Source organism: Bactrocera tryoni, chromosome 5 (genome assembly GCF_016617805.1).
Source record: "Bactrocera tryoni isolate S06 chromosome 5, CSIRO_BtryS06_freeze2, whole genome shotgun sequence".
NCBI lineage: Eukaryota > Metazoa > Arthropoda > Insecta > Diptera > Tephritidae > Bactrocera > Bactrocera tryoni.
The window spans coordinates 80,833,940-80,853,668 of record NC_052503.1 but is presented as its reverse complement, the minus strand read 5'-3'; the positions used below and the strand labels follow the sequence as shown (position 1 = coordinate 80,853,668).

The window sequence follows — 19,729 nt, the reverse complement described above, 5'->3', positions numbered from 1 at the left end:
AAGTCACACAAAATACAAAAAAAGTATAAAAAATTTTAAATATATAAAATATTTAAAAAATCAAAAAACATTTTTTTAACTAGCAAAATAACTAATTTTCCAAGCAATTTTCGAAATTTCAACAAAAAAATTTTGTAATTAACTACTAACCATTTCAGTTTGCCGCAAAAACAAAGCTTTTTTACAATTTAGTTATATCATGTAACTATATATATTTTTTCATATATTTAACTCACTCTTGCATACGATCAGTTATTTGCTTTCTGCAAGCAAACTTTGCCACACATTGCTTTCATTTGCTATTTTTTATTAATATGTAATTGTTGTTGTTTTTAGTATATATGTATATGTTTTGCATAAATAGTTTTACTACTGCTTTAACCTAACTGTACAATTTATTATTTATCTACGTAACTGTTTTTTTGTTATTTTTATTTTTATTGATGACTTTCTCCTTAAGCACATTCGCTCTTCACCAACTTTCCTTCACACACGCCTTGCTTTGCCTTACATTCAATTATTTATCACTTGGTATTTGGTTAGATCCAGCAAATGCTCGTAGAATAGGTCCTCATGCGGCGTCAAACCGATCATTATCCAACCACAGATGGCGCCAATGCTGCGCGTCACCGATAAACTACTCCAGACACTCAATACGCTGTTGCTATACTGCTCGGAAGAGATGAAAAATGTTAAGATAAAGTTTGTATGAATCATTACTAAGGAATAAAACTTATTAAATGTGGAGTCTTAATTGAATTAATTAGAAATTACTAATTGACTCAATTAAAACATTAAATGAATGCGATTTTCAAACAAAGTGCTTGATTGGGTCAATTAGAAATTGGTATTTCAGACAGTTTTTTATAATAATTGACTTAATTAAGGCGGGAAATGAGTTTTGGATTTTGGAATTTTCATTAAAATGTAGCTGATTCAGTCAATTAATTAACTAACTAATTGACTCAATTAAAACATCTAGTGAATGCAATTTTCATACTCATACTAGTTGACTTAATTAAGTCGTGAAATGGTCCTTAGAGATTGAGACTCTCATAAAAAAGTAATTGATTGAGATTAATTTATTAAGGTTTTCAAATTAAGTCCATTAGCAGCTTTTAATTGAATAATACTAACTTACTTAATTGGGGCATGAAATATAGGTTATTGATTGCTAGTTTTATAAAAAAAGTAGCTGATTCAGTCAATTAATTAACTAATTGACTAAATTAATTCACTAATTTACTCAATTAAAACGCTCAGATATTGTGATTTTCAAATAAAATCATGAAAAAAATATTAAATGTTGAGACTTTTATAAAAAAATGGTAGCGAATTGAGTCAATTAGTGCCGTAAATTTGCTAATTGACTAAATTAAGCTAATGATTAAGACTGTTTGAGTTAGTAAATTGGCAAGCTGCTCATAAAGTCTCATTTAAAGTTATTTTTAATTCAAAAAGTTTCAATTTAGACATTATTTATTCTTTCGACTATTTTTCCATTAAATTAAACTATATTTTAAATCACTTTTTTATACTAATTGTACAACTAACTAGTTTAGCTGTTGTGCTCATTATCAACTCACCATTTCTTCCTGTGTTAGCGTCACATTCGCATTGTTATTGTAATAGAGTCGTTCATCAATCGAATCGGAGCATATCGTTAATATTATTGTCGCTATGTAAATCATTGCAATAATGAGCCAACGAAATGAGATGAATTCGGTAGCATTGCTGAAGTCCCAACGGCAAATGTCCATACTGGAAAAAGAAAGCATAAAAACTTGCTTAAAAACTGACCACAAATGTAAAATTAATTTACAAAATAGAAGAAAAAAATGTGTTTAATATACTATATTACCCAGTACCAGTAAAAAAGTTGCTAATTTAATTTAATTTAACATCATTTGAACGTCTTTGGAATAGTTCATGTCAGCACCTACAAGTTAAGCTAAACGATACTCTATCCCAAGATTCCTAGTCACTGTCTAACTGACAGTCATGCCAACAGACTAGAAACACCATACTATGTCTTTTGTAAAAGCCGTAGAAGTAGAAAAGGAGTAGAAGTCGTAGAGACTATAGAACATCTTCTAAGCGAATACAAAGCTTTGCTTCGGAGGTTGCACGGATAAAACTTTATATGAACTTCGTCAGAAACTCAGAGTAGTTCAGAAAGGACATAATGGAGTGAGGGGCTCTTAGTACCGGTGATTTCAAAATAAATCTCCTAAAAACCTAGCTGATAACTTGACCTACCTAAACATGAACATATGTATATCCCTAGATCTGTCAGCATTTCACAACCAAACTTAACCTCACTCATATCATGTTTCCACTTAATAAATGCCAACTGTCAGGCAATTAATCTGAGGATTTAAAACCGAGTTTGTGTCACATATAAACTATTTTCGTCCATAAATAATATCTCATAAAAAGTTATTTACATTTTCCGAACAAAAGTATAAAATTTCTATAAATTCAACGATGACATTTGACATTTCATGCCGTCGTCATAAAAATCTATATATACATACATATGTACGTAGGTAACGGAAGTCTAAGACAAAAGCTTTAGTGCTGCCGTATATAGAAAATAGTCATGATTACACTAGTTAAACAATAATCAAATAAAGCCACTGACACATGCCGAAATCGATGTACAGAGATTACTACCCAGTAGGAAAATGTGACAGTACGAAATATATTAAGTTAACGTTCTATTTCACTTAGCATCATTGTGAGTTCAAATTTATACTTTAATTTTTATAAGTACCCAGGTGAATGGAATATGTTCGCGGGAGATAATTTCTCCAAATATTTCCTGCTGTTCTAAACTGGTATGAAATGAACAAAAGTATGCCGATTGACGAATGGAAAAAAGCACATGTAGCGACGACCAAAGCAGTAGTCCATGATTTAGAGCTTTTTTCAAGGTTATGAAGTCATATATCTCTAGAGATTTTTTTCTTTCAAGTTTAAGAAGTCACACTACTCCAGTGTCATTTCTTTATACGCTGTTTCACCCTTTTCTATCACACTTATTTCCTACTTTTACACCCTAACTTGACCGATTTCCGACCTAAGCTTTATTCAAACAGTTCGAGCATTCCTACAGGGTTCATATGTGGCACATGACGCTAGGATGTTCCACTCAAATAACAACAATTACAGTAGAATACAAACAAATCTGCTTATAATGCAACACAAGCAGGCACAGTTGACATTTAAAAAATAATTTATACAAAAACAATAATAACGGTAAACAACATGCAGCACTGCGGTGAAAAGAGCAACACAAAGGCATCATATGCACGGAAGTGAATTGAAAGGGCGGAATGACGAAGAATACCACAAATGACGAAACTGTAAAATGAAGAGGATACAAATATATTGTATATAGAAGATTTATATGTATAATGTGTATGTATTACATTAGGGTGGTCCAAAAATTACAAATATTTTTTTTTCGCTTGGTACTCTGAAAAATAGGTGCTTAAAAACAACTAAGAAAGTCTCGCCAAGTGTGAGCTCTCAATTGTAACAGGAAGCCCGCCTTACAGGTTTTCATTTTTTTCTTATTAATAGATAGAAAAATATATAATGGTTTCTTACGATATTTTCGAAATGATTAAGAGATTAACGATTGAAGTTTGATTGTTTTAGAAACTTTTAGTTTCTTGAAAGAAAATGTAACTCAAAGAAAAAATAATCATTTTTAATATCAAAGCTCAAAATTTGGTTTACCTTGATACCCATATATAATAGGTACACATATGAACTCATTCGTAGAGTATGCAGCAGCTGTAGCCACAGCTATGGTTCGTGCAAATATTTTATGCTGGGAAAGTTGGCGTGTTAAAGGTCAAACTATTTTTCAATGGTGAACTTGTAATTCTTTCACGCTGTAAAACTTTTTAGCAAAATGTAGAAATACTAAACATGTATGAGAGCGTAGATGGCAGTCATATGTGAATATAGAAAATCAACTATGAATAGAGAAACACTAGCGTTGGAAAGAATTTAGTTTTCAAATTAAAAAGAGTTTTGTGCTAGTTTAATTCACACAGTGCTTGAAATGTATTTTCTTAGAGTTTAATGATTTTACCAGTTATAAATCAGTTTCATTTCCAGTTACAAACCAGTTATAGTTTAAGGTAAGATTAACAGTTAATGTAAAAACACAGTCTTCTATTAAAGAATTTTTTCACCCACGAGAGAGCCACAATCAGTGCAACAGTGGATGAACTTTTTACTCTAGCGCCGTCGAAGATCGCCTGTAACTCGAAAAATGACTCAAAAGTCGCTTTATTCCACTTCGAATAGGAGTTAAGTTGATTGGTTAGTGGATGATTTTCGAGTATAAAAGATTATAAGAACACCAAAAATCATACGACTATAATCCTCGAATATCAATAATTATGAGAACACCAAAATTCATTAGATCCAGGCCTTCAAATATCGATAATTATCAAAACACCAAAGTCCGTAAAGTCAAATCGTCTCCTCTGATATTCAATAATGTACAAAGGCTCCCGCAAGAACAGACCAAATATTAACCAGTTGTATAATACCTTCATTGAAATTTTGTTTGAGTGCATATTTCCTACAGGGTTGCTATGACTTGCCTCAATGGTAATGTGTGTAGGCAGAAGAAAAACGTAGCACACAAATTCAAGTGAGCGCATACATATGTATTTATGTAAAAACGTGTCGGTATGCGCTAAAAATGTCAACAGCGAAAAGCGCAATAGCGCAATGAAAAGCAAATGCAATAATAGTCAAAACAACAACGCAGACTACAGAAAAACACTGCAAGCAGCCAGCAATGAGCTCACTACTGCACACGTGTATGGGTAAACATACATATTTATTTCATTACGAAAGTAAAATAGTAGAATTTTTATTGCAAATGTCAAAGGCGCAAGCATGACAGCACGTCAGTCACAACTACAAAAACAACACCAACATATGTATATGTAAACAAATACTTATATTTATTACGAGCAAGCGCCATGTTTGACGTGATGAAATGACAAAATGTGGTGGGCTTTACAAAAATAAGAAAAAATTGAGCTTGTATATGTGTATGTGCGTTGCGCATTCAACACTGTACCATAATTACTTTCATATTTATATTTCACACAAGTGCTAAAAATAAAAAGTATTTGCTTTTGAATTAAATTAATTTTTGCGAGTGGCGCAAAAGCGCGCCACATACACACACACATGCATATGAGCATTTACTGTTGAAATTCCTTGCAAACAGCGCCATCATTACGAGTGCACTTCGGCCGCCACATTTTCAGCGCCTTAACGCCCGCGACATTAGCACGCACGCCTACGCTGATGACCGTGAGGAAGTATTTGAAATTTATGATTTATTATCTGCGGCAAGCACAGGCCACACACACATACTGACGCACTCGTTTATGTATGCTGGCGCAAGGAGCGAACGCTAACCTTAGCAAAAGTTGCCGTTAATGGCGTAAGTAGTTAGAGCAGCTCATGAATAAGTCGCAGGCAAGTGCTTGTGCCCGCCTACAAGCTGCCACAACAATTAGTGTGGCTAATAGTTAACAAGTGAACTTGTAATACGCTCTTGACTGCTTCGCAAGTTTGCTGATTCTTCCTTGCAACCATAACTTAATTTACATTGCTCCGCATTTAATTCTTAAAATATTGATTTTTTTAACGTACAAAGTCCTTGTGTTCCTACTGAAAGGGACAATGTGTGCTTGAAATTTCCAATAGCTACCAAAATCGAATCGAGTCTCTAAATAGTTGGCGTATAGCTATTCGTTAAGTGGGAAAATACACTCACATATAATATACGACTATTGATATGAGTGTATACAAACACATATTTTATATATTGAGTAGTCGAAAAAGTATTTTCGTATTTTATATAAGTAAATACATATCAGTAAATGCAAAGAAATATTGAATAATACAGCTGCAATCCATTTGCGGAATTGCTTGTCAATTCTCTAACGGCACTCATATGAATAATAAAAAATATGGCACACGCACAAGCACACATACATATATTTTGAAGTGGCAAGCTTTAGTAGACAGCAAAAAATATTATAAAACTAAAATATTAAAATATGAGAGTGTGAGAAAGAAGTTTGGGTACAATATACTATATATCTACACAACCTACAATTCTCCCAAATTGCTTTTTTGCTTCCATTGGAACTCGATTTGCCTGTATTAAGCCTTTAAAAATTGGTAAGTCTTTAAAAAACATATAAAAGCTTTTATTTCACTGATAATAACAGAATATTTTTACAACGAGGTCTCTTCGAAGTTGAAAACTTCTTAAATCTGTAAACTTTCCAGGTCCCAAAGTACATCTAAATTTTAATCTCACAATTCATAGCTGGGGCTAGGCAAAATACACTTTGATTTGAAACCGCAGAGTCCTATCCTTGATAAAAAGCTTTCATGGAGGCCAAACATTGAGGGGAGAATAAGGAAATCATCAATTGCCTTATATTGCTGTAAATCAGCACCAAACCACTCTCACCAAAGGACCAACTCTACGAATGCCAACAATCTTCCATGGTGTATTCGTTTGGTGAAGGGAATTTCCTAAAAATCTTTTTATGTGTGCAAAGAGTGCCAGTCATGCGTTCTAACACTGAAACAATGGACCTCTCGTGCGCTTTAGATGACTAGCACCTGTGCCACTGTGAGAACATTTTGGTCTAGAGTAGAACGCAGGATATATACTGACCCACTTGCCCTGAGCAAATAAGCATTCATGTGGTTATACTAAAAATCTTGTCGGACGCTATTTGTCAAATTTGTATGAAGAAGGATGAGATGAAAAAAGTCAGGCACTTTCTCATCCATTGTTCAACCTTTGCAAGACTGTACCTAAAACGTTCTGGTAGTCTTAACTTCGGTAAACTAGAAGATATAGCAGAAACTGGCCTTAGCCGTCTCAATAAATTTGTGTTAGGCTCAAAGCGCTTTGTCGATATGTGAGTGTCTTATGATTTAGTATACAGGAGTTTTTAGGTACCACAACGGACCGATGTTCTGAGCTGTCCAAGTGAGATTCCTCTCAGGATCGCAAACATGACTTCATTCGACTACATTCTGTATAGAAATTGATACAGCAGCTTTTACGTGGTGTTTGGAGAGCGACAGTGCATCGCCTACTGCAGCCTTATTATTTTTCACATTCCATGGTTATTTTCGTTTTTCAAACAAGATTTTTAGCATGTCTACCTTCAATGCTGCCACGCTTAGAGTTCACTCTACAACCGGAACGTTAAAGGTCAATTCTACAAACGCTTGAAAATGTGCAACGTAGTAAGTAGAGTAAAGTACTCGTACGCTCATATATACATATGTGTTTGTGTGTACGGACAATGGCAATCAGTCAGCTGGCTGGCAGTGGCCTTGCTAACAGAAATACAAGTAATTTACGTACATAACACAGCGGTGACGTCGGCATTACGGTACGCTTATGCGGGCCCAAGTATGTAAGCTGAGGTTGAGGGTGCATTTAGTTGGCCTTAGCGTATTGTAAATGCTGCATAAGTGCCAGCAGAGCATTACGAACAAAACATATACATATACTCGTATATATATATATATGTATGTATGCGAAAGCAGCGCGCTAGTCACTGCGCTCACACGTGCCTGCGCCTATTTGTATGCAATGTATTGCAACATTAGGTTGCATGTGTCTAAAAGCGCACACAATTACATATGAGCAAATAATATAACGGGTTTTTATATATACATTTACGTGCTTGTAACTGTAGTTGCGGCATTTCCTGCAGATTTTTATCTTTTTTTATCATTTTTACACATACTCTTGCCTCTCCTAGACGCGTTTTAATATTTGTGGTTTTATTCTCGGCAGAAGGTTGTTCAAAATATGCATACCTTTGTCTAACAGTTGTGGTAATATTGCCACAAAGCACCAATTTTTTATGTTTAGCCAACCAAACATTTATTTTTATGCCTGCATGGCTATATTTACATGCGCCTGTGTGCAGTTTTAACTCACAATCTCTTTATTATTAGCAATTTCTTGTTTTTTTTTTTCGCTTTCGTTTCCACTTGCCATTTTTCTATATTTATTCGCTCCTTGCTGCTCATTGCACACATGACTTGCTTCATAATTTCCACAGTTGTGGTTGCAAAATTTATAATGGCAATATTTATTCAGATATTACAGACAATTACATACTCGCACACATATACAGCTATGCACAAGAAGCGTTCTTTTCACACATTTATTATTTTCAAAGCATTTTATGCTCACATTGACGTAAACAAATGGGCGAATAATACTATATATCTACCATTCTTTTTCTATATTATTTCCTAACGTTATGGCAATTGCTAGGACGATCGTGTGAGGTGGCGTAAAATTTCGAGATACGAATTAGACTACTTAATTGAAACTCACACCAATTTACATCGACATCTCGAAAACTTCAAAGCAAAAGAGCCTTTCTTCCAAGGGCTTCCAATGCTTGATTCATTCATTGTCTTCCCAAGTTAGTCTCTTGAATGTCTCGTTATGGCGGAATCACTGGAAACTGCATATCCGTTGAGTTTGCTATGGACTATATCGAATTAAGTACTTTCCGGGCCTCCTTCGACTTCTTGAGTTCTAACGCTGGACCTCTGAACTCTGCGTGGGCTTAGAAAACGGTGGTCAGAAACTGACACCTTTGCGACTGCAAGATCTTTCTGACCTGTAGTAGAACACAAGAGATCCACTAAACTGGCGTTCAATCGTAAGCGTTCTCACTGGATTTTGTCTAATAAGCACGCATGCGATAAGGCTGAAAATAGACATCCAGACATTCTCTCCAGCTTGATTCATTCTCAGACATTCAAGAGACAATCTTCGGTGCAACTAGAATGAACATTAGCCGCATCTAGGAATTTGTGGCAGGCTGAAAGCATTTTGTCGATTTTCGAAGTTCTTTTTGCGCAATGCTTTGGAGTATTTAGGTATCACAATGGACCGGCGCTCTCAGCTCTCCAAGTGGCATTCTCTTTCGGTTCGCCTACTGACCTAACTTGTACCAGTCATTCGTGTATTAGGCGAATTTAATAGCTCCTCTTTGTTGTAGCTTAGTATAATGGAAGCTGTGGAAGCTATCCCGCCTTAATAGACTGATGGTTGAATATTCACACAGGTAATACAAAATGGTTCTTCAACTTAAGTACGTGCTCCACATTCTATCAAGTTTTTAAAGGTTCCTTTTCCCTCTTTCCTAAAAATAAAAGCCTTTTGAACTGTTGAACTTTTTGGTTCCAGCCGTACATTCGATTGGCCAACAGTTCGGTAAATGAGGCATCTCTGCCCTAACTATGCTTTGTATCGCTCTTTGATTGAGAAATAGTAACTCAACAAATACCTCCTACCTACCCTTGAGTTTAAGCGTCAAGCTTCTTCACCAAAGTTTTCATCATAAATCCGAACAATTGCCTGACAGCCAGTAATTCATATCTATTAGTTGTACATAGCTTCTCCATGCCAAAGCACTTAACCTCACATTTATACCAAGCATTATTTGACTATAAATAATTCTTATTATTTTCAGCGCCAGTCTCAACTTAATAACCACTTTGTCTCCAAACCAATTGATGTAACTAAGCTCATATTTTCGTCTCACACTCAGGCATCCAATTAATTGAGTTATTACAAAGGACTTACCGATCAAAAACCGAAACCATGCATACAATTGCCAAACAATAGAATGTATTCAGATAGATCTCAGCGAATGTTGCGTAATCCTTCACGAAGCTGAAATGTTGCTGCGTGTCAGTTAACATAGATTTATCAACACCACCACCGCCATCAGCATCCGGCATGGCTGATGCGACTGTTGGTGCTGCGGTTGTTGCGTCCGCCTCCTGCGTCGCTTGGGTCACAGTCTCGCCCGCAAGACTGAGTAAACGCGACCAATCGACGGGATGGCTGCTCAACACGAACAACAAATGTGCCAGAGCTAGGCCAGCTAGCAAACCATGGCAGATATTCGAGATGAGTATCCAAATTCGTTGAATGACGCAGGCCAATTGTATGTTCGACGTGATCTCACGACGATGCCTGAAATAGATAGAGAAAAAGCAAGAACACAAATTGTAATGAGATAATGTTTAAGTTGCATGTAAAGACTATAAAGAAAGCTGTTGGGAGATGGTAAAGGAATAAAAAATAGGCAATTGACTTTTATGACCGAAATGTAAATATTTGCTAAGCAAAAACGGCACTACACACTGGACAGTGGGTTGCAATGAATGGTATTGTCTGTGAGAGTTTGCAAGTATATATACTCGTATGAACATGCTTTAGATCTTTGCCGATTGCGGCCAAGATTTGGTACAGTTACAATCTTTGTGTAAGACCACTTCTCTCTCTCTCAATAATAGCAAGACCGAACTGGTTTCATTCACTATGAAATACAAAATATCGGAGGCGCATCTACCATCAATGAGAGGAACGTGTCTTCGGCCTGCTGACTGGGTCATCATAGACAGGAAGCTCTCATGGAAACCCAACATCGAGGAAAGCACAAAGAAGGCATCGGTTGCTCTGTACTCGCGAAAAAATTGGCGGGGAGGGTTAGTGAAGAGTACATGTCGGAAACATTCCATCAGCTCCAGTTTCAGACTTTATAACACCGCGATATGATTAGACTGGTTTAAGTGCCAGGCCACAGCGGTATTGGAGGAAATTGTAAGGCCGATGAGCTTGATAGAATTGACACTTCATTCTCAATAACAGCGAGACAGGAACACTTAGGAGCTCTTTTGGCTTCGTGTGGCTCACTACTGGAACGTTTAGACCAAATTACCAAGCGCTCATCGACTACCAGCAGCTATGCAGTCGGAAGTTCCTTCTGTCACAGTATGAATCGCTATGCAGTCGCAAGGTCCTTCTGGCCCAAGGTAAACCGTAAGAGGTCTGGGGATGTCTTCGCTCTTAGCAAGGCCCACCTTTCCGTGGGTACAGGAGTTCTGACTGGACGCTGACCGATTGGGATTCATGCAGTAGGACAGAATGTCTTAACGGAGACCAGCTAAGGGATCAGCCATTTAACCTAACCTAACTTAACCTCAAAAATATTTGGTAATTTTTTCTGCTGCAATAAGTACAGAGCTGCTTTTTTCCAAGTAATACCTCGATATGAAGTCCTCAATTCGTTTGATGTGGTCTCGTATAAAAAGTACGATTTCTCATACCAGACATTCCCTTTATTTACCTCAATGTGGTATTCCAGCTTTTCTTTGGTTTATGTCTTATAAATAGCAAGTCACTCTCCGAGGGTAACAATACATATAGTAAGTATGCAAAAACAACAACAGCAGAATATGGTAACAAATAAGAGACGCAATCAAGCACAATCCTGCTCAAACACGACAGCAAAGCGAACAAATCGAACGCCCACCAACTGCCGTTATATCCAATAGTCAGCAAATATCAAGTTCACGCGTTGAGATGGCCATTGTGTCGACAGCAGCATGTCTGGCCGCGTAGGTGTATGTTGGCAACAACCACACACGCCGGCCAAATCGAATCAGCAAGGAGGTTTCCCACACGCTAAGGTCATTAGGAAAGTTGCGCCGACACGCAACACACATAAAAACCCACGACCTACAATGCAGCACTGTTGTCACGTAACGCAACGTGCGTGTATGTGTGTGGGAGTGCGAGCGCAGTGCTTGTAATTTGGCGTGAGCGTAAGCGTTTTTCGACGGAAATTTTCGTTATTTCGCAAATGAGACACTTTACAGCACTGCAAATACAACAAGGCTTACATATATATATAATACACCCACACTTGCAAGCCCATAAATAGAACGATTGTGCGTTTGTGCATATTTTTGTAGAATTTGCGTTGCTTTTTCAATTTCAGAGTCTAAAAATAGCTGGCAGCTTTTCGCAGTGGTTGCCAGAAATAAACTCGGCTGAATTCATGCAACACAAGCACACACCTTGTGCTACGCACTTTAGCTGTGCTGATGCCTACAAGTATGCTACGCGATTTGCAGGGTTTTTTGTTGTTATTAATAAAGTAAATTGCAAAGTTAAGAAAAGGTGTGTAAGCATGGAATTTTCTACAAATTGGCTAAATATAGCGGTACAAGCGAAGCCCTGAAGCTGTGTACATGCTGTATAAGCGTGAGTGTGGCACTGTGAGTGTGCTTGAAGAATCCAAATAAGTACAGTTTACAAAATTAATTTTGAGCATAAAAGGATTTTACGAATTCCACAATGTAACTGAACTGTGCAGAGCGATACAAAGAAAGCTGGCTATAAAACTGAACTACTGAAAAGCTTAGATAACAACAATGCTGACTAGCTAACTAAGTAATACTTAATCAGGTGGTTCCCTGGGAGAGTCTGGAGTTGGGAGTAGGTTAGGTTTAGCAGATTAAAGTTCGGGCTTTTGACGGTTCCCCCTTCTTAAAAAAAAAAAAAAACAACAAAAAAAACAGCAGACCTTTGTAAAGCCAAATAAAATCTGCTCTAGTTGGATATTAACTCTCGGCAAAGCACTTTGAACCTAACACAATTCTGTTTATTATTATTTCGTCTGGATGTGTAAATGAGTTCCGAAGTAGCTTAACCTTAATTTGGCAAAAACTTTGCATTAGAGTAAGAAGTGTTGCAGAAATGATTTTGTCTCATTCTCTTCCAAGTAATTTATGCTGACTTAACTGACAGTTAGTAAAATTTACAATCTAACACGTTTGAATCTCGAGAGAGAGGGAACTCTTACACCTATTAAGAGGTGAACTTCTCTGAAGGTGAGAAACTCACTAGACTTTCTACATTTTACTCTGAGCCAGAAGAACTTTGCGACTACACAACTGCTAGTAGCTGATCAGCGTCTGCCAAGCTCACCTGAGGCTTCACCATCTACTAGTATATTTCCAGATGCCAGTGTAGTTCATTCTACAGCTAAAGAGATTGAAGTACTGGACTCGCTTAATAATTCAGTTGATCGCCAAAAGTTTTATAAACTCAGTCTAGTTGAGCAGAACACACCGTCGACAGAAGCTAAAATCGGACAAAGTCTCAGTCTTTAACACAAGGAGAAGCTTTAAAGCTCACAAAACTATTTTAGTTCAATAAAATTTGATACCTTATGTTGTAGTGATGCGTTGAATCATTAATAGAGAAAATTGAGCTATAATAACGGTATTATAAAAGCAGAAGTTTGCTGCGCATATTACATATTAAAGGTCTCTTAAGCATATACGCATATTTTATGGTAATTATCATAAAAAGTGAAATTTTAACTAATATAGAATATATAAATTGAGTAATTTTTCAATTAAGTTGCGTTGCAGGCCGATAATTGGGGTTATATCTATGTAAGCTGACATCAAAACTAAATTCAAAGGTGCCTCGCTGAAGTTGCGTATACGCCATGACAACCACATATAAAATAATTCATTTGTTTGAAGTTATTTTAACTGTCAATTGTCAGCGCAAATATATTTATAAACTTATTTATGTAATTATATGTACATAAATAAGCAATATATTTTTACCGCCCGAAGTAAAACCTAAAATTGAACTTCAAGAAATAAACCCAACGCCTTCACTCTCATAACATTTGCCAACAATAACTTGTCGCCACAGATTTAGCCTGCAGCCACACAAATAAGACACTCACGCATGCTAAATTCTGTTGTTCTTTTCTATGTCGCACTCACCTGCCACACTCGGCATCGAGTAGGCAACGCGTATCGCCGAAACTGCTACTCGCCCGCAACATGCCCGCCTGCTCCAAACCGCCAGCCAAGCTGCCGCCCGCGGCAGACAAACGATGCACACCAACGCCACGTCCACTGCCACCGCCACCACCTGGGCCACCGCTACCGCTGGCAGCAACGCCACCGCCGCCCACACCGCCCACACCCACAAACGAATGTTTATAATAGCAGTGCTCAACTGGTCGATATCCCGATGACGTCTGCAGGAACATTTTGTCAATGTGTGCGGGCGTATCCTCGGTGGGGGAGACAACCGGTGTGAATGGATTGTAGATTTCCTCACCCTCCGCGGGTACAATGTCATCGGAAAGCTCCCGTAATATGGAGGTGAGACCGCCAGCTGAGTAAAGTTTGCCTGCAAAGCAGAGAGAAATAGAGAAATAAATGGCGAACAAAAGTGTACTTTTAAGTGAGAGAAAAAAGAGCGTATGTGCAGAGAGTGGTATATATTGTGTGTGCTAAGAGACAGCTGCTAAAAAATAAAAAATGTTTTGAAAATGACGAAAAAAAACTTAATCTTCTATTTATAAATCAGGTTCTTTTGGAGGCTCCAACGTACATATTATATATCAGACGGTTACCAAATCAAGAGTCTTTGGACTCTTAGATAAGCAAAAAAATAATAATAATTAAAAACTGTCGTGTCTTATTTTCAACACTAAACTATTAGAAAATAAAGGTCTCAAGCTCAGTAATACTGATGCTAGGTTTGAGAGCTAAAATTCTCTCAAAAAAAAATACAAAATTGGCTTCATCAACCAGAGAACATTGTCTAGAATATGTACTACATGCGAGTTCCATAGCACTCAAACCAATAGTAAGAGCTCAGAAGAGTGACAAGCTTTCATCCTAAATGTGTATTGTAAAGGTCCAGATGAGAGAAGGTCTGAAATAATGGCTATCTACTTTTTACAAATAAACGAACTACGAAAATTTTGTGTTACTTGTCCTACAAAGTAAATACGCTCATAAATAACTCTTTCATCGGTTATATATCCGTTATACAACAAATTATAACCAAAACTCTACAAGCTTAAAACTTACATACTCATATTTATAAGACCATGACCGGATCGATCTATTTATTATAAAACTTTTACAAGACAAGCAATAACAAACGAGCCCAAGGGAAGTTTCTTGTGACAACTTTAGTCATTATGTACGCTCTTCAACAGCAAATGGCTTTAAGAGCATGAAATGATTTGTATAGTTAACCAGAATGAGAGCTTTCGGATTTCTTTTTTCAAAGCTTCTTTGTTGTTTTCTCGTGCCTTTAAGAAGCTGATGCAATTTAACTAATGGCAGACATATACTCTTTCGCTTATAAGTGAATGGCAGGGAAGTTAGTGGGGAATGGTTTGCTGAGCGCTACCTTCCTACAGGCTACAAATTGCGAGGCTAATAATAGATTTGTAATATACTCTGCAAGAAATAGTGAATACATGCGCATACATACTTTCGTTACGCTTGGCAGTTGTAGACATTATTTCTGAATACAGTCCGAATGACACTTAATGACATGCCATAAAGTGGCAATGTAAAGAATAAAAGTTCTGCATACATTGTAAGCTTGTCCGACCGTCTCTAACTCTACTCTACAAAAACACAAAGCTACTAAGTCCTCAAGCTACTCATTCTTCTCCTCCAACTACCTTGGTAGTTAGAGTTCCGCAGCCAATACTCACTTATTAAATGCCCACGCTTATCCCGTTGCGATTTCGTCTTCCGATGCACTCGCCGCTCATCATAGTTCTGATCGATTTCCAGCTCGCCTGACAACGAAGCGTCATTCATTTCCGAGCACTGCTTCAAATAGCGCATCAAAGTTTCGTTCGCCTGTCGCACTTCCAGCTCACCAGCGGCGATGAGTTTGCGTTCACGCCGCCTACGCGATTCCGATTTGCTACGCTTACGACGCGGACTTTTCTCCAGACTACTGCGCGAACGTACCGAACGTTGGGCGGGACTCGCCTGCGGATCGGACAACGACTGCAACTTACGCACTGTACCGCTGCTGCCAGCACCACCACCACCACCGCTTGCTGCACTACCGCTACCCACACTCAGTGCCGATGGCGTTGGCGAGCTATGCTTCAACTCACGATCCATGAAACCTAAAATGCCGCGATGAAACGAAGCGTCCACCTCTTGTGTGCGCCGCGCCGGCGATTGTGGTGAATGTGTGCGCCGATGGCGGTGTCCGTGTGTCACCGTAGGCGGTAGCTGTTGCAGCGTTTCACGTAAACTCAACGCATCCCCAGAAGAGTTGCGACTGCTGCCCGCACCGCCGCCATTAGGATTCGGTGCTGTGGGTGACTCCAGTTGCGTGGCGCCCTCCTCTTTCGTCGACACACCGTCAACGTCCGCATTCGTGCCACACGCTAACATAGCAGCGCTTTCACCGTTTGCAGTGGGCACCTGCTCTTCATCCTCTTGCGGCGGCGGTGAATGTCCATTCACCAGCAACACCGTTTGTTGTGATGTGGTCGACTGACTTAAAGAGGTTGTGTTGGCCAACGGATCCAACGTATCCATGGAGTGTGTACGTCGTTCATGCACTGTGGTGACAATCACATTAGCGCAGATTGCTGTTGTGTCGTCATACGTGCCATCCTCGTTGCCGTCCTCAACAACCAGTGCGGTTGGTATCTCAATACTTGTGATTGAAGTGCGTGGTGCAGCGGTGGTAGCGGTGGCGTTAGCGGCTAAGTCCTGTGCACCGGTTTGTGCGCGATTAGACCGCGCTTGACCACGACGCTCACGCACTGGCGATTGAATTGCGTTTGAATGCGTTTGCTGTTGTGTTGGCGACTGTTGCAGCTGCTCTGCTGGTGCGTCGTGCTGCGTCCTCGTCCTCGACGCGACTGTCGCCCTTGTCGTTGTGTTGGTTAACGCATCCGCTGCTTGTGTTGGTGTTGGCACTATCGTCGTCGCCGTTGTTGTTGTTGCAATATTATTGCTCTGTCTCGGCTGCTGGCCGCTACGACTGCCGCTGCCGCTGCCGCCGTTTGTGTTGTTGCTGTTATTACTATTATTACTGTTGCTGCTGCTATTTTGGCTCTGACGCTCGTGCCGATGATGACGCGAATCCGAACGTCGGTGACGATGACGATGCACCTTCGGGGTGGCTTCCATCTTCCAGCACTGACACTGGCACTGGCCACGCGATGCAAATTTCGTTCAGTTACAACCTACACAAAATGCTTGGTTGGCGCTTGCGTCTTGGCTGCTGTTAAACTGCACTGTTATTACGGTTCAGGGGGTTGTGGTTTCTGGTATTTTTTTTGCTTTTATTGTAAGCGCGCGTGTGCTTTAAATTTCAAAATGTGAAGCTTTCAGTGTGCAAACAGCTGCTCGGGTTCTTTTCAAATAGTTTTTGCTGCCTTTGCAGTTTCTTGTGCTGGCCTTTGCTTCTGACGTTTTGTTGTTGTTGCTTATATTGAGACAATGTTTTCTGTTGAGTTTCCTTTCATCGTTTGTTGAAATAAGCTATATCTGTGCCTTAACGGTGCAGTTCCTGTTCGATGCTTTATAAGCCCAGCCAGCGCTTTAACGTTTAACAAATTCCTTTATGTTAGTTGTTGTTGTTTCTAAGGTATTATTTATTGTTGCTTTTTAGAATTTTTGTTTTCGAAGTTTTTTTTGTTATTTTTCTTTATTTCATTCGCCAAAATTCTAGTTATTGGAATGCTTTTAAAAACGTTCCACTTTTTTATATTTTACACGCGTTTTTTTTTATTAATTAATTTTTATCAACGATTTTCACTTGCATTGCTGTTGTTGTTTTACTTGCTTTTTTGCATGTTTGCTTATAAACATTTACAATAAACAAATATACACTGCTTAAGTTGCATTTTTTATTGTTGGTGTTGCTATTTTACTTAGATTTTCTATTTTCTCATTGACCCACAAAAAATCGAATTCAATCGAAACGCTCGTCAAGCTGCTTTGTTGTGCCCTGCTGCGCTGCGGGCCATCAATAACGCGTTACAGCCGTTTCCTTGCCTCTGCTTCGTCTTCTTCGTCGCCTTCTTGTGCGCTTGTTGTGCTTGTTGTTGCACTGCCACGCGCCTACTTCCACTACTTATTGATTTTATGTTTAATTAAGTTCTGACATTTCATTTAACTGTCAGTTCGCGCTTTTATCGCTCAATCAACGCGAGCGTATCCGTGCTGCGTGTGTTTGTTGTTAGCTGCAAATTGTTGTAGGATTTACTTCCTGTGAAAAACACTAATATTACATTCGCACTCGTACTTTGCTGTTCCTTGCTACATATGTATGCTTTATTTTTACGTTTTTCGCCAAGTCTTTGGTTTCGTGTCGTGGTCCAGTTCCTTGTGACCTAAATAGCTTTTCTGAGTAAGCAAAATATTTAGTATTTAAAATGTTGAAACGCCTTGCAATTCCCTGCCAAGCTATCTGTGTTCAGTTCATACATTTCTCCTTCATTTCCCAATCCTAAAGACTACAGCCGATATCTGTGCTCCTTAAAATCCTAAAATGTATATTAATTTACTCTCTCGACTTTATACATATATCCTTTCAGTTTCACTTTAATCGTGCTTCTTCTTGCTCACAACTCGGTTTGGTATTTACTTCCTGCTGACTTTATCACAACAAAGCACACAAACACTACCAAACACTTCACAATTGACAAGCGTTTCACAGTACGAGCGTGTTTTTCGCAACGCGTTCGCTCGCGTTCACGGCTACTAAGCGACTGACTTGACTAAGCATTACTTGCTACCCAAATTGGCTGTTGTTAAAGGCTTTCTCTGACACAGCAGGCTTTCATGCCTGCGCTTGTTGACTGCCTGCTGGCATGGACAGCTTGAACTAGCGTTCCGTTTGCTTGCTCTGCCAGACCACTCTCTCTCTTTCTTCACACGATGGTGTTTGTTTTTGTTGTAGTCAAAGCTTTATGATGACGTCAGTAGTACTTATCGCTGCCAAAACAGTCAACCGACCACAACCTTAGCGAGTACACATTGTTTTTGGCTAGTAAGTGGGTAGGTGCGTGTGCGGATCTGTTGTAGTTGGCATACGTTGGGGGTGGAATTGTGAAAATGTCAATGCTTACAACTACGAGTATTATTTTCATTGGTTGCGAAATGGCAACCAAAAATAAACTGCAAAACACTCTTTATAATCAGTTGATATAGTACATACATACTAAGGTGATATACAAACACCTCCTACATGTTCGTATTAACTATCATTAATTCTTACAAACCCGATTATAATCGAATAAACTCGCATTTACTCGTATAAATACTCATATGGAACTCATATAAATATTCATATGAAACTGGTATAAACTCTCATAAATTCTTACAAGCCAGCATATAATCGTATAAGCTCGCACTTACTCATATATACCCACATATAATCGTATAAGCCTGCATATAGTCGTATAAACAGTCGTATAGTACTGGTATAAACTCGCATAAACTCATATAAGCTCACACAAATTATTATAAACTCGCATATAATCATATAAACTCACATATACTCGTATAAATCCTCTTATATAACTCGTATAAATATTCATATATTATTGGTATAAACTCGCATAAATTCGTGTAAACTCGCACAAAATCGAAAAAAATAATCACAAAAATGCATACCAATTTGGAAATACTTGTATAAACGAACATATGGTACTTATATAAACTCGGTTAGATTCGAAAAAACCCGCATAGACTCGTATAAACTCACACATACTCCCCTAGTGCCTTGCCCATCACTTGCTTAGTATCAAATTTCATTATTTTGGTATATTTGCTCCACACTTTGCTCTTCATCCCACTGTGCGCTTAGCCTATCTTTACTCTAAGCTATTATGTTTCCTCTCTTTCGTTCTCATATTGTATGCGTCCAAATAACTATTTACCTAAGTGATTTACAACTGTTACTCTCTTGTTTGTTGTTTCTTGGTTTTTTAAAAGCCTT

At 38.4% G+C, this 19,729-nt stretch overlaps 1 protein-coding gene across 1 annotated transcript; it reads right to left on the bottom strand.

The window, feature by feature from the left end:
• Positions 1-251: 251 nt before the first annotated feature.
• LOC120777678 lies at positions 252-18,484 on the bottom strand. The gene is made up of 5 exons (XM_040109144.1): positions 15,462-18,484; positions 13,717-14,131; positions 9,701-10,096; positions 1,587-1,761; positions 252-669 (listed from the first exon to the last, which is right to left on the bottom strand). Exons 1-5 carry the CDS (start codon positions 16,909-16,911, stop codon positions 514-516), a joined length of 2,592 nt encoding a protein of 863 aa, XP_039965078.1. The 5' UTR covers positions 16,912-18,484; the 3' UTR covers positions 252-513.
• Between the last annotated feature and the right edge of the window lie 1,245 nt (positions 18,485-19,729).